General features: G+C 38.3%; 1 protein-coding gene across 1 annotated transcript in view; it reads right to left on the bottom strand.

Annotated features, from left to right (window-relative positions):
• LOC307126937 (uncharacterized protein) overlaps positions 1 to 9,733 on the bottom strand; it is a 28,339-nt gene extending 18,606 nt beyond the window's left edge. The window contains exons 1-2 of the mRNA XM_079817816.1: positions 9,672 to 9,733; positions 9,351 to 9,594 (exon numbers count right to left, since the gene is read on the bottom strand). Of these exons, the coding sequence (XP_079673942.1) occupies positions 9,351 to 9,471 (121 nt within the window). The 5' untranslated portion in view covers positions 9,472 to 9,594; positions 9,672 to 9,733. The remainder of the gene's footprint in view (positions 1 to 9,350; positions 9,595 to 9,671) is intronic.
• Between the last annotated feature and the right edge of the window lie 3,356 nt (positions 9,734 to 13,089).

Below are 13,089 nucleotides of genomic sequence, written 5' to 3'. Positions count from 1 at the left end.
ACACATTATACTCCATCACGTCTACTGCGGTCTCAAAATTCTGGCCAGTTGATCATACCGAGAATATCCAAATCAACTGCAGGCGGTCGATCCTTTTCCTATTTAGCTCCAAAACTCTGGAACCGTCTTCCTAACATTGTTCGGGAAGCAGACACACTCTGTCAGTTTAAATCTAGACTAAAAACACATCTCTTTACTGTGGCATACACATAAAACACTTTTTCAATGAAATGATTGTTAGGCTGCATTAACTAGGTCAGCCGGAACCGGGAACACTTCCCATAACACCTGATGTACTCGTTACATCATCAGAAGAATGGCATCTACGCTAATGATAGTCTCTCTGTTTTATCCCGAGGTTTACTGCAGTCAGCCGGATCCGGGCCGTATCCAGTTCAGATGGTGGACCTGCGCCCAGAGAAGACCAACACATGACCCTGAAGTGTCTGCAGAGACCGTGATTAGACTCCCCCTGCAACTGCCTCATCGACACGGCATCTCAATAAACCCGTCTCCGGCGTGTTGACTGAGATTGTTCGAATATTACAATTAAATAATACTTAAATCGATATGTCATCCTCAATAAACCCGTCTCCAGCGTGTTGCCTCCGATCATTCGAATATTGCACTTTAATAATTTTTTTATCAACATCATCCTCAATAAACCCGTCTCCAGCATGTTGCCCCCGGTCCCTCGAATATTCTGATCTATTATGACCTCTGAGCTGTAAAACTGCCAGAATAATAATAATAATAATTCGCTGTTTGTTAATTGGCCAGAGGAGAACTGGCACCCCGACTGAGCCTGGTTTCTCCCAAGGTTTATTTTTCTCCATTAGGTCACCTAATGGGGTTTTGGTTTCCTTGCCACTGTTGCCTCTGGCTTGGCGTGCTCAGTTGGGGACACTAAATTTTTCAACTAAACATCGAAATAAATCTAAATAATAAACTAAATTAACCATTTAAACTAAATTACTGATCAAATTATTGATCTAAAGCCCACACTGTCACTGTATGATACTTGAAATTTTTCCAGAATGGCTATACAGCTGAATAAAATTATGCTGCATTATTTTCCTGTTTAACACTGTAAAGCTGCTTTGAAACAATCTACATTGTTAAAAGCGTTATATAAATAAAGTTGACTTGACTTGACCACCTGCTTGTTTATTTGCTATAATGAACAGGCTGCTTTTCTGATTGTAATTGATTGTACTCCATTGTGAAGCGACCTTGGGTTCTTGAAAGGCGCTATATAAAATAAACATATTATTATTATTATTATTATTCAGTTTCAAAGCTAAATGTAAAAGCGCCCATTTAGGCGAGTTTGTCATTGTACGGTTCTGTTTTTGTGTTTTTCATTAAGAATAAAATTAAACACACCATTCAAGCAATTTACTCCCAAATTGGTGCTCATTCTAAAGTGAAAGTATAATCCGCGCGGCCGCACGGAATTCATAACGGTGTGCATTATATGCAGCCTAGCTCCATTCATCGTGAAAGATAAAGATAAAAATGCGCACAGGACACAAAAACCTTGCAAAAATTATATACGATCCGCCTAATCCCTGCCAAATCACAGAGATGTCGATTCACACGGGACTAATATTATCACAGGACCTCGGTGTTTGGCGAAATATGGTAGGTCATTTGCAGGGGAATTTTTACTTTACATATTACAGACATGGCCGATTTGCACAGAATTAAGATCACAGACATTCTCTGCAATTATTACAAATCACCAGAGGTCCCCAGATAATACTAATCCCGTGCGAATAGGGCTAAAGATTGAACTTGAAGCACACAAAGATTAAGCTGAAGAATTAACTTGCATTTATCAAACTGCCAACTTCAGTGTAGCTTTAAGCCTCGTTTAAACTCGCACGAGCGTGTGTGTGCACGCGGCAAAAATGGCGTCAACGCGGAGCGGGGAGTAATGCACGTTGAGTGCGCGAGACCGCATTCGCTTGGCGGTGTGCACGTCAAATTTTGTAACTTTGCGTGCGGCTCCGCAACCGAAGAAGCACGAGTTCCGGGCAAATCTTATCGCGGCCGTAAAAATGATCGAGCTAATTTTTTTTAATCGTGCGATTAATTGATTTATTGACTATCGCGACAGGCCTAGAGAGAACTCTAAACCATAGCCTAATGAGCGTTGAACTATGATATATTCCTATTCCGCACTCAAGCGCACAAATAAAGCTTGCCACAAAGCACCAGCAAAAGTAGCTATGATTATGAATGTGTCAAAAATAGCAAGGATACTTTTTAATTGTTTATTAATAGGTAAACTAGTGTTTTCTGTGTCAGTGTCAGCTGCAATGAAGCTGAAGATGCTGACTCGCCATTTCCGCGATAGTGAACACGCCAAGGGAGAAATGCACATTTCGTGGGTCAATGACGTGACGGGTCATTTTTTTGTCCAAAGGTCATAATAATAATAAAAAATAAAGATATGACATCCAAAGTATGTAAGGTAGTACAACCTGATCTCTTTTATTGAATCCAAAAGTGTTTAATTATATCTTGCTACATATAACGGTATTTTAAAGATTTTGAAGTGTCAAAAGGTCATTCGGTTTAACCGTCCAAAGGCCAATACAGCCATTTCATTTGTGATTAAAATATCTTAAATTGTAATAAAATTATATATTTTTTATTCAGGCATGATTTTATAACATCATATATCAACATAGTGCAAAATGGTATTAAAATTATGTGTAGAAGTCGTTGCTTTGTTATGAGAAAAAATGTCCGGAAAAATGAATTTCATTGATGTCATTCGGAGTAACCAGTATAAAGGCACCATTTTGGATCAAGTCATGCGGTCAATATCATGTGATAGGATGTGACATCATTCAGACACCTGCAAAGGACCACACGGTTGTGAAGCAAAGTAAGTAACTCTCTCTTAAATATTTGAAAAATTCATATTTCCACTTACTCATGCACATGTCCCGAAATATCAGGTCATTCGGTACAACCGCTATAAAACATGGAAAATGTTGTAATATTTTAAAACCTTGTACTAAATATAAAATGTTTGATTGTTCTTTTGCTAGCTAGATAAATAGCTACCTAGATAGATATCAGCCTGTTAGCATTGTTTGAAAATGTCGTCAGTCGGTATAACCAAAAGTGTCATTCGGTAATACCGAAATTTTGGTTATACCGAATGACCTACTGGTTGTACCGAATGACAGCAATGCATGTTGATCATATTTGTACATATCTGGAATTAATAAATACAACATTTTATTAATAGTAAATGTGCAGAGTATATTTTTACTGAATTTTTACTGAATGTTACCTTTGCAGATGCCTTTATCAAATAAGCAAAAAGCAGCTCGCTACTGGGAAAGGATCAATGCTGATCCTGTAAAAAAAGAAGAGCTACTTGCCAAAAGAAGAGAAAGGTATAATTTGTTTTTATTATTATTATTATTATTATTATTATTATTATTATTATTATTATATTATTATTATATACCCTAGCAACCATTTAGAGCACCCTAGCAACTTATCCCATAGACTGCCATTCAAAAAGATCAAAAGGGACATCTTTGGATAGAACTGTAATAGAAACATGAGGGTTGGCTTGTTTCACATGGGGCAGCAAACAGCCAATCAATCACATTCAACAGTGCCTAGCCATGCCCTAGCAACCACTGTTGAGCCCCCCTAGCAACCCAAACCCAATGAGGGATATCTTCAAATCTGAATGTCATAGAAGCACTACGGTTGCTTTATATCATTCATACTGACAAGCAGCCTTTGGAGTATCATCATTGGCAGCTGCCAAGCCACTCCCTAGCAACCAAACAGTACCTTAGCAACTGTTTAGCAAAACCTATATCTCTGCATCAGAACATTGTATAGACATGGAGTTTGGCCCTTTTGACTCATGCTAGCAAACAGGACCCCTATCATGTTACACATGCTAACAAGTGAATAGCTACATGCTAATAGTGATTAGCCAAGTGCAAAATCATGCTAAGAACTCTATAAAAACTCTATAGTAACCATCTGTGATAACTACCAACCACCTAGCAACATCATAGCAATATGTACAATCTAGTTATTGTTAGTAGTATTAGTAGTCGTATTAAGTATAGTTTTGTTTTTAGTTACCAAAGACGAAAACTCACTGGCAAAAAAGAACACCTGCCAATCGATGAACTTGGCCAAAAGGATCAAGAAAAAAGGAGGCATATTTGGATGAGGGCAAAACAGAGGCAGAGAGAGAAGTTGAGGACCATAAATAATGTGCTGAACCGGACCCCAGAGTCTTTAAATGCGACACCTGACATCCCAGTGAATGAGATACCACAGGAACCACCTTTGGCATCAGAGAGGGAGCCTGCTCCTGATCCTTTACCTCCAGCAGTCTTATTTCCAAAGAGGGGACCGCCACTGGCTACATCAACTCCACAGAGGGATCCACTCCCTCCCACCAGATCTGCTCGTTCACTTGCAAATGTTTGCAAGCGACTGCAAAGACAACTGGCAAGCTCAAAAAAGCAATGTGACCGAATCAGAAAGGTTTCAGCAAGAAAGCAAACTACCCATACAGATTTCAACACCAGGGGTGCCAAAAAATTTGCGTTTCAAAGAAAAGCTAATGTGACTGCATTTCTCTGCCGGGATGAGAATAGCCGACTGTTACCTGGCAAGAAGGATACAGTTACAAAGAAAAAGCAAAAAAAACAACGACGTGTGCTAACAAAACCACTGGTTGAGCTACATGCTGAATACCAAGAGATGGGACACATGCCTCTGTCTTACAGACAGTTTGCAAGGTACCGCCCTTTTTGGGTAACCGATGCAAAACCCAGGGACCGCAACACTTGTGCGTGCTTTGACCATGAAAATATGAGGCTTCTCATAGAAAAAATGAATAAGAAGAAGATGATTAAAACATCAAGCATTTCAGAGCTCCTGTCTGCAATAGTGTGTGACCTCAAGAACAAAAATTGTATGTACAGAGTATGTCCCCACTGCTGCTATAATGAAGTTGAAACCCCTGAGGCAGAGGAAATGATCCTCACCTATGAGCAGTGGAAGAAAGAAGCTGTGTCTGTGGATGGAAAAACATTCACTCACTTTGTAAAAGGGACAGAGACATGCTCACTGCAAGACCTTAAAACGTTGTTCAATGTCACATTGGATAAACTAGCCAGGCACCAGTTTAACTGGATACACCAGGTTGAGGCATGTAGAGCACTGAAGGAAAGTTTAATGGAGGATGAAGTGGCCATTCACATAGACTTTTCTGAAAATTTCAACTGCAAGCTGAACAGAGAGGTGCAAGCTTTCCACTTTGGCGGGAGCAGGTCACCATCCACACCAGTGTGGTATACACAGCACATGGAAGCCAGGCCTATGCCACTCTCTCCGACACGACGAGAGAGCAGTATGGGCCCACTTGGAGCCAGTTTTAAATGATGTAAGAGAGCTGAACACTACCATTGCTAAACTACATGTTATAAGCGATGGTCCAGTCACACAATACCGGAACAAGAAAAACTTCTACCTCACCAGCACTGTCCCATTCCTTAAGGGGTTCACTCAAGTGACATGGAACTTTTCTGAAAAGGCTCATGGTAAGGGGGCCCCAGATGGTGTTGGTGGGGCTGTGAAGCGATGTGCTGATGCTCATGTTCACCGTGGCCAAGACATCCAGACACCAAAAGAGCTCTTCAGTGTGCTCAATGCCAGTGACTCAAAGGTAAAATTCTTCTGGATTGAGGACAGTGGCAAATACGATGAGGCATTACCCTTCCATCTTCCTGTTGTTAAAGGTACAATGAAATTGCACCAAATAACCTCCAGAGAAGCTGGGAAAATACACCATCGTGAAGTTTCCTGCTTTTGCAGCAGACCCCTCCTGTGCATGTGTTACAGTCCACAGGAAGTCGATTTTAAAAATGCCCCAGGGAAGGAAAGACAGGCCTTAGCCAAGGACCAGCAAAAGGACAACCTTGGTGAACTGAGGGGAAAGTTTGTCATTGTTTCCTATGATGACCATCCCTTTGTAGGCCAGGTCCTCAAGGTGATTGACGATGAACTTGAGGTCAACTGCATGCAGCAGTCAGGGGAGAGAAATGTCTTCATCTGGCCAGCCAAAATCTTCTACTTTAAAGAAGATGTGCATGCAACAATTGGTGAGCCAGAACCTCTAGATTCACGGTCCTCAAGATTATGCGCCACAGACTGGATGGCTTTCATGAATACATAGCAGCTCATCGTTTAACAATTTAAACACTTGTTCCAAGAACAATTAAATGCTTCAGTGTTTTAGTTACTAATATTACAATACGAGTTTTATGTAAAAATGTTTGTTCCAATAACAATTAAAAAGGTTAACAATTAAATGTGCTTTGTTGCTATTTGTGTCTTGTATTGTCTTAAATATCCATAATGTCAATCGTAGCAGACAGTCATTCGGTATAACCGGCCTTGGTCATTCGGTAAAACCGATATAGTAAATATTTAAATTGAATAATCTTGTTTTTAATAACTAAAAGGAACTACAATAATACAAATACAAAGCAGATTAGGCTTTTTTCCCAACATTCCCCCTTTTCTCATTTCCCTGTGCAATGTTTTACTTGAATATGTTGGAGGGTATAGAGTAGTCGAATAAAATAATTACATTTATGAGACCAGTGATAATGTTATTTTACATTTCTTCTTTGTTACACACTATATACTATCTCAACATCAATGTCAAATCAGGTTTGTTCATGAATAATTATCTGCAAATTAATTATTTAAAATAAATTCATGGTTAAACCGAATGACTTTTTTAGTGACACATTTTTTACATCTTGTAAAAATGTCAAAAGCAGAGTTAATTGATTGTAAAAAACCACATAATCTCATTGTTAACACTTAGTAAAAATAAAAAAGAATTTCAAGATTAATCATATCTCCATTATATTTTCTAACATTTTTAAAAACCTTATTTGTCAATGACCCTCATACAGATGACATGAAAAGAAATATGGCACTCTCTGATTGTTTTTAATGGTTTCGATTAAAAGACATTTCAAGCTTTCTATGGACATATTTCTCATGTCTGTGAGGCAAGTAGCCTATACGCTGAATCTCGGTTCATGAGACACGCTCCAGTTCACGCGCAATTCAAGTGATCGCTCCCGCGCCTCCATATATTGACTGCTATAGCTGTTTGCTAATTATTTATTAAATCCAGGCAATTGGTTGATGTAACAATGATTAAAATTAAAATACAATTTATACAAAACGAAATTCAGTTTAACCTCTTAACCGGATTGAGGACGCATTCGTCCTCAAGCATTATTTGTTTAAATTAGCTCAAATGACTGTCAGATGTAAGTAATTACCATGACAATCTATACATCATTTAAAAGATCTAAGAGTCAAGCTTCCATTTTTTACCTCTGTTTTATTCTCTAAGTCTTATAGTGACAGTCATTTGTTAATGTGTCAGGAGTTATGAATATGAAAACCGCGTCGGTGCCCTTTGATTGTAATATGAGCCTCAGCTGCTTTCATTCATAAAAAAAACTCCTCTATTCTCGTCACGAAGACTCGCAAACAAATCAACATCCCTCAGGGCTTTTAGTTCAAAAGTGTGCAGATGATGAGAAATATTGATAGATTCTCATATGTCTGTGTCAAATTTCTAAACAGTGGAGTATTTTTTATTCAATACTTCCACAAAATGCGCAGATGTAGCCTATTCATGAGCGACGGAGACTCTTATGTGTTGTTTTCAATTCATCCTGGCAGCCAGAGGGCGCTCTGTACACATGTAGTCCATATATCGTACAGACAGACGAAGAAGAACCATGTGCCATAATAGAAGTCCATAATAAAAGCTTCCTGAGATCGCTAAAGATGCAAATAGAGACATTTGAAGACAATAAACACACATTCGCCATGATGTACGGTTTGTCTGTGTTCTTTATACCATGTTGGGTGTATTCATAATAGATTATATTTATAATGCAATGCTATTCGACAAAGCTTTTATCAATATGCAGAATATTGTAAAATGATATATTTTCTGTCTGATTTTTTGATTTGAAGCCAAATGAGACCACAGAAGGTTATTTAAAACATCCCACGTGTGATATAAAGTAATTTTGGAGAACAAACATGGTTTTAATCTTTATTGTATTTTGATTGTGTGCTAAGCTAACATGCTAGCTAGCCAATGCACCTGCCACCTGGGCAAACACGTTATTTTTATTAATAATTTTGAATAGACTGAAATGAAAAACCAACTGAAATGTTTCTATTGTCAACAACAGCATTTGAGGCACTTTAGAAGGTGAAGTTTGATCATAAATGAGGTTTGAATAGAGTCGTCAGTGATTACAATGAAGACAAAAGAATAATTTAATAAGAGCCATAACCTGGCCAGAGAGTGTGAAAGTGTTCTGGGGAGACTGAAACTGAATGGTAGCTCAGAAGAGAAGGCAATAAACATCAGTTAACATTTTAGAGAAATCTCAAAATAAAATCATATGACATGATCTTGAAAAACGTTTCATAAAATTCATAAAGTTTTAGACTTATCATCTTCAGATTTGAAATATAACATGGTCCGACATGTGGCTTCAGCTGTAGTGCACTTCTAGATTGCTAAAATGCCAACTTCAATTTTATTTTCATAAATATATTTCATACAAATATATTTCTAATAACTTTACAAAACTTTGAAGCTTATTATAGCTATTTTTGATTATGAAAATAATTATATGCCAAGTGTCTGCTTTCAAATGACGCCATACTTATGATTTTAGTGGAAGGAGTTAAAGGAATCATTAACGATGATCATTAATGATTCCTTTTAGTTAAAGGAATCATTAACTGTAACGGTTTTAGTCTGATTATTCCATTTCTTAGGATTTTTTCAAAAGCGGGGGTGAAGGCTAACAGGTTAAAGAAAAGCTTTCTACAGAACAAAACTTCATGAAGTCAAAATCATTTCTGACCCACTCCAGGTCTTCCGACATTGTGCATATCTTGACATGTCCTATCTTACTCATGCTGTTCAATTCTCATAATCGACATAGATTACATTAAAAAATAACATTTTATTTAAACATTAATACCTTTTTTATTGGCTACAACAAGTATAGAAGGCTAGCCTACAGTCCAGAGCAATTTCATATCAAACATTCATTTAAGTGTGTTTATTTTAGTACTTCCTTCAGTGAACATACTACAGCCTGTAACACATTTAAATAAATATCAGTATTCTTCTCTGAATGATTATACTTCTCCATTTCTGTAGAGCTGGAGATTTTAATAAAGTTCAAATGACTGAGTTCAACTTTGAGAATGAAACCAACCTGTGTGTTCCTCAGTTTCTTCATCTTTCAAACTGAATACATCTTCAATCTTCAGCTCTTCAGTCTCCTCTTTAATAAACTCAATCGTTATGTCTTCACTCTCCTCTTTAATGAACTCCATCTTTACAATAGTGTGAAGTGGATCTCAGTCACTTCAGCAGGAGTTTTTCTGTGCGTTTGTCCTGTTTAAGATGAGAATAATTAGAGTCTCAATCGGCTAGTTCAGTAGTTCAGTCACTGGACTCTAAGAGAGTCAAAGAGAGAGAGAGTTAATGGACTTAAAGCACCTGGTTAGACGAAAAAAACGCTTAAAACACAAACCTTTCTTCAGCAGAATCACTACAGATGCAGGAGCGCGGCGCGGTGTTATGACGTCACGCTTGAATACCAAAATAAAAGTCCCGTTCACACAATGTTGTCTAAAATCACAAAAGTGCATAGAAATTTACGTAGAAAAAAATCTATTCCACTGTCACAGAGTCATCCATTAGTTCTGCTGTTTCTTCAGTCTGTCATAGATCAGCATTAAAGAGATAGTTCACCAACAGATGAACATCCTCTCATCATTTACTCTCACACTCATGACACAAACTGTTAAAAATAGTGTACAATTACAGTAAAAACGGTCCAATAGCAACAGTAACAGACTGTAATAATCCAAAATACTTTATTACCTTAACACATATGTTAAAATAGGACAAATTACACAAATAATGTCAATAACTATTGTCAATAACTACATATCTGATTCTAGAACAATCATTAATCATTACATTTTATACCCATTTTCAGGTATTTCAAATACTTCAAATATTTTATGTATATATGTATTAGGGATGCAACAATACAGTTAGTCCACGTTCAATACTTACCTCGGTTTTTAACCACGGGGTTCGTTTCTTGTCACATCAGTTTTGCTATTCTATTCTTATGCTGCGTTCACACCAAACGCGAATTGAGCGTCAAAATCACGTCTACCGCGTTTAGTTTCACGCGCGAACATTTTGAATGCATTCGCGCGTCCGCAGAGAATTGGACGCGCGTAGAAATCGAGCGTTTGAAGCGAAATTGATGCGCGTTCAAGGCACTCCAGGAGAAATATGTCATAAAACACCACTCTGCCTCTTTTCATTTTCATAAAAAATATATAGTAAGCATTAATAGCCACACAAATGTGGTCCAGGCAACTCCTACATCATCTTCAGTACATGTATATTTAAATATCCTTAAAATATAAAGTTATGAAACTTCTCTTTGCCCTCAGACAAAACGATTTGGCAGACAACAAATTTTAGATTCATGAGAGCAAAGCTCGGCCGTTAGATCTACACAAAACGAACCACTACAGGACATCAGAGCCAGCGGCAGACGCCAGAAGGACTGGCCGAGGAAAGGCTGCCTTCGCTGGGGTTATGAGCGGTGATTGCCCGGTGATTGCCTGGGTCTCACAACTCCAAAAACACAAGATTATTTTTTTAAATAGGCGCTCTCTTTATAAATAAACCACAGATTTGAGCTTTAAACAACTACATTCCCACCTGAAAACGTCTTAAAACTACATTTTGTGACACAATAGTACTGTTTTTAATTTATGCAGGGTTTCTCATACACGTCACTTTACCACGTGACAGCAGCGAGCAGGCTCCTGATTGGTTAACGCGGCGCGAATTGACGCCAAAGTTCAAATTTTTCAACTCTTCCAAGACTTCCAAGATGGCTGCCAGTAGTTTTCTCTGAGAATTTGGCCTCTTAGAATCTAACAAAAATCTACTGAATCTTTTCTGGTATTCTCAAATTTAGTGGTTAATTGACTCAAGTTGCATTTTATTTAAAGGTCCTGTTCTTCGTGATCCCATTTTTCAAACTTTAGCTAGTGTGTAATGTTGCTGTTAGAGCATATATAATACCTGTAAAATTATAAAGCTCAAAGTTCAATGCCAAGCGAGATATTTTATTTAACAGAAGTTCCCTTTCAAAGCCTACAGCGAACGGCTGGTTAGGACTACATCCTGGTATTTCCTGCTTTAATTACGTCAGTAGAGCAGTTTGTCGACTAACCTCCGCCCACAAGAATACGCGAAAAAGGGGGCGTGGTCTTGTTGCTCCCACGTGGAGAATAGGAAGTGTTGCGTTCGGTTGCGTTCGTATAGTTTGTTTGTTGCCATGTCGTCGAGACGCTGTTATTTTCATCCCGGAGTCAAGTCACCTTTGTTTGGCTTTCCCAGGGACGCTGTACTTAGAGATCATTGAGCGCATGCATCCCCGTTATGGTGAGAGGCGTGACCTTTCCGGTAACGTGCGCTCTGCGTGCCCTAAGCTGCTGTCGAATCACAACACGGGAACCGCTGGCACAATCAGAACTCGTTACGTGTTTCTGAAGGAGGGACTTCATAGAACAGGGAAATCTTTCAAGCCGTTTTGAGGACAGTGAAAACAGCAGTATACAGATAAGTAAATTGTGTGAAAAATACTGTGTTTTTTTACACGCGAAACATGAACACATGTTATATTGCACACTGTAAACACAATCAAAGCTTCAAAAAAACACGAAAAACGGGACCGTTAAATTGTGTTTCAATATTGAGGACAGTATTTCCACTATCTGCTGAGCTTGTGCAGTAGTCCTAGTTGATGGGCTTTTGGGCCTACTAGGACCTTGACAAACAGATCTGTCACTATCAACATTTGCAACTTTCATCGACTTACGGTACATCCTGGTAAGACACATTATGCCTCCTAAAAATGCTAAAACATCTCCTTGTGAGGAGGATGCTGTTGTCACAATGAGTGTACTCTCTCAGTTAATGGAGCAGCAGAGAGGGATCTATAAAGATATGTTATTGCAGCAGCAAGATAACTTCAAATGTTTTATTCAGCTGATCATGGATGGAACTAACAAAAGATTGGACAGTGTTATCAGAGATGTACAGGAGTTGAAGACTAGCCTGGAATTTACCCAAACAAAGTTTGAAGAGGAGAAGATGGGATGCACTGAGATTGAGGCAAAGTTAAGGGCATTCGAGACAAACATCACTACTTCCAAGCAGGAATTGGATGCAATGTTCAACAAGCTTGACTACATTGAAAACCAGAGCAGGAGAACAAATATTTTAATTGATGGCATTGCTGACGAGAAAGGTGAGAATTGGTGTGAATCAGAGAAAAAGGTGCGTGAAATGTTTTAAAAAAACTTGGGCTTAGATGGAATACACATGGACATTGAGCGTGCCCAGAGACTTGGTCAGTTTCAGGAGAGGGGAAGGCCAAGGAAAATTGTTGTCAAACTTCTTTGCATTAAAGACAGAGAGCTGATTCTTTCTTCTGCCAAGAAATTAAAGGGCACTAGGATCTACATTAACGAAGATTTCTCTGAAGCTGTACAACATAAGAGGAAAGAGTTGTGGCCGAAGGTGAAAGCTGCCAGAGAGAGGTGATAAAGCGAGTTTGAAGTATGATAAACTGATTATCACCCCAAGGGCTGGACAAAGTCAGTTATTGGCCTAATGAGCTTATAGCTCAATTTTATATATGGTTGTGTATATTCATGTGTGTCTGTGTGTAGAACTTATATGTATGTAGCCTACTTGATGATGATGATAAAATAACTTAGGGTACAAGATATTCAATTACATTATGACTTATTTACCTTCAACTAAGATGACCAGTATAAATAAACTACCTAAAGGTTTAATCCATGCACATATTAATATATGTAGTCTAAGGAACAAAATTCAAGACC

Source organism: Gobio gobio (assembly GCF_949357685.1).
Source record: "Gobio gobio genome assembly, chromosome: 5".
Classification (NCBI taxonomy): Eukaryota; Metazoa; Chordata; class Actinopteri; order Cypriniformes; family Gobionidae; genus Gobio; species Gobio gobio.
This window is presented reverse-complemented; position numbering and strand designations above follow the sequence as displayed.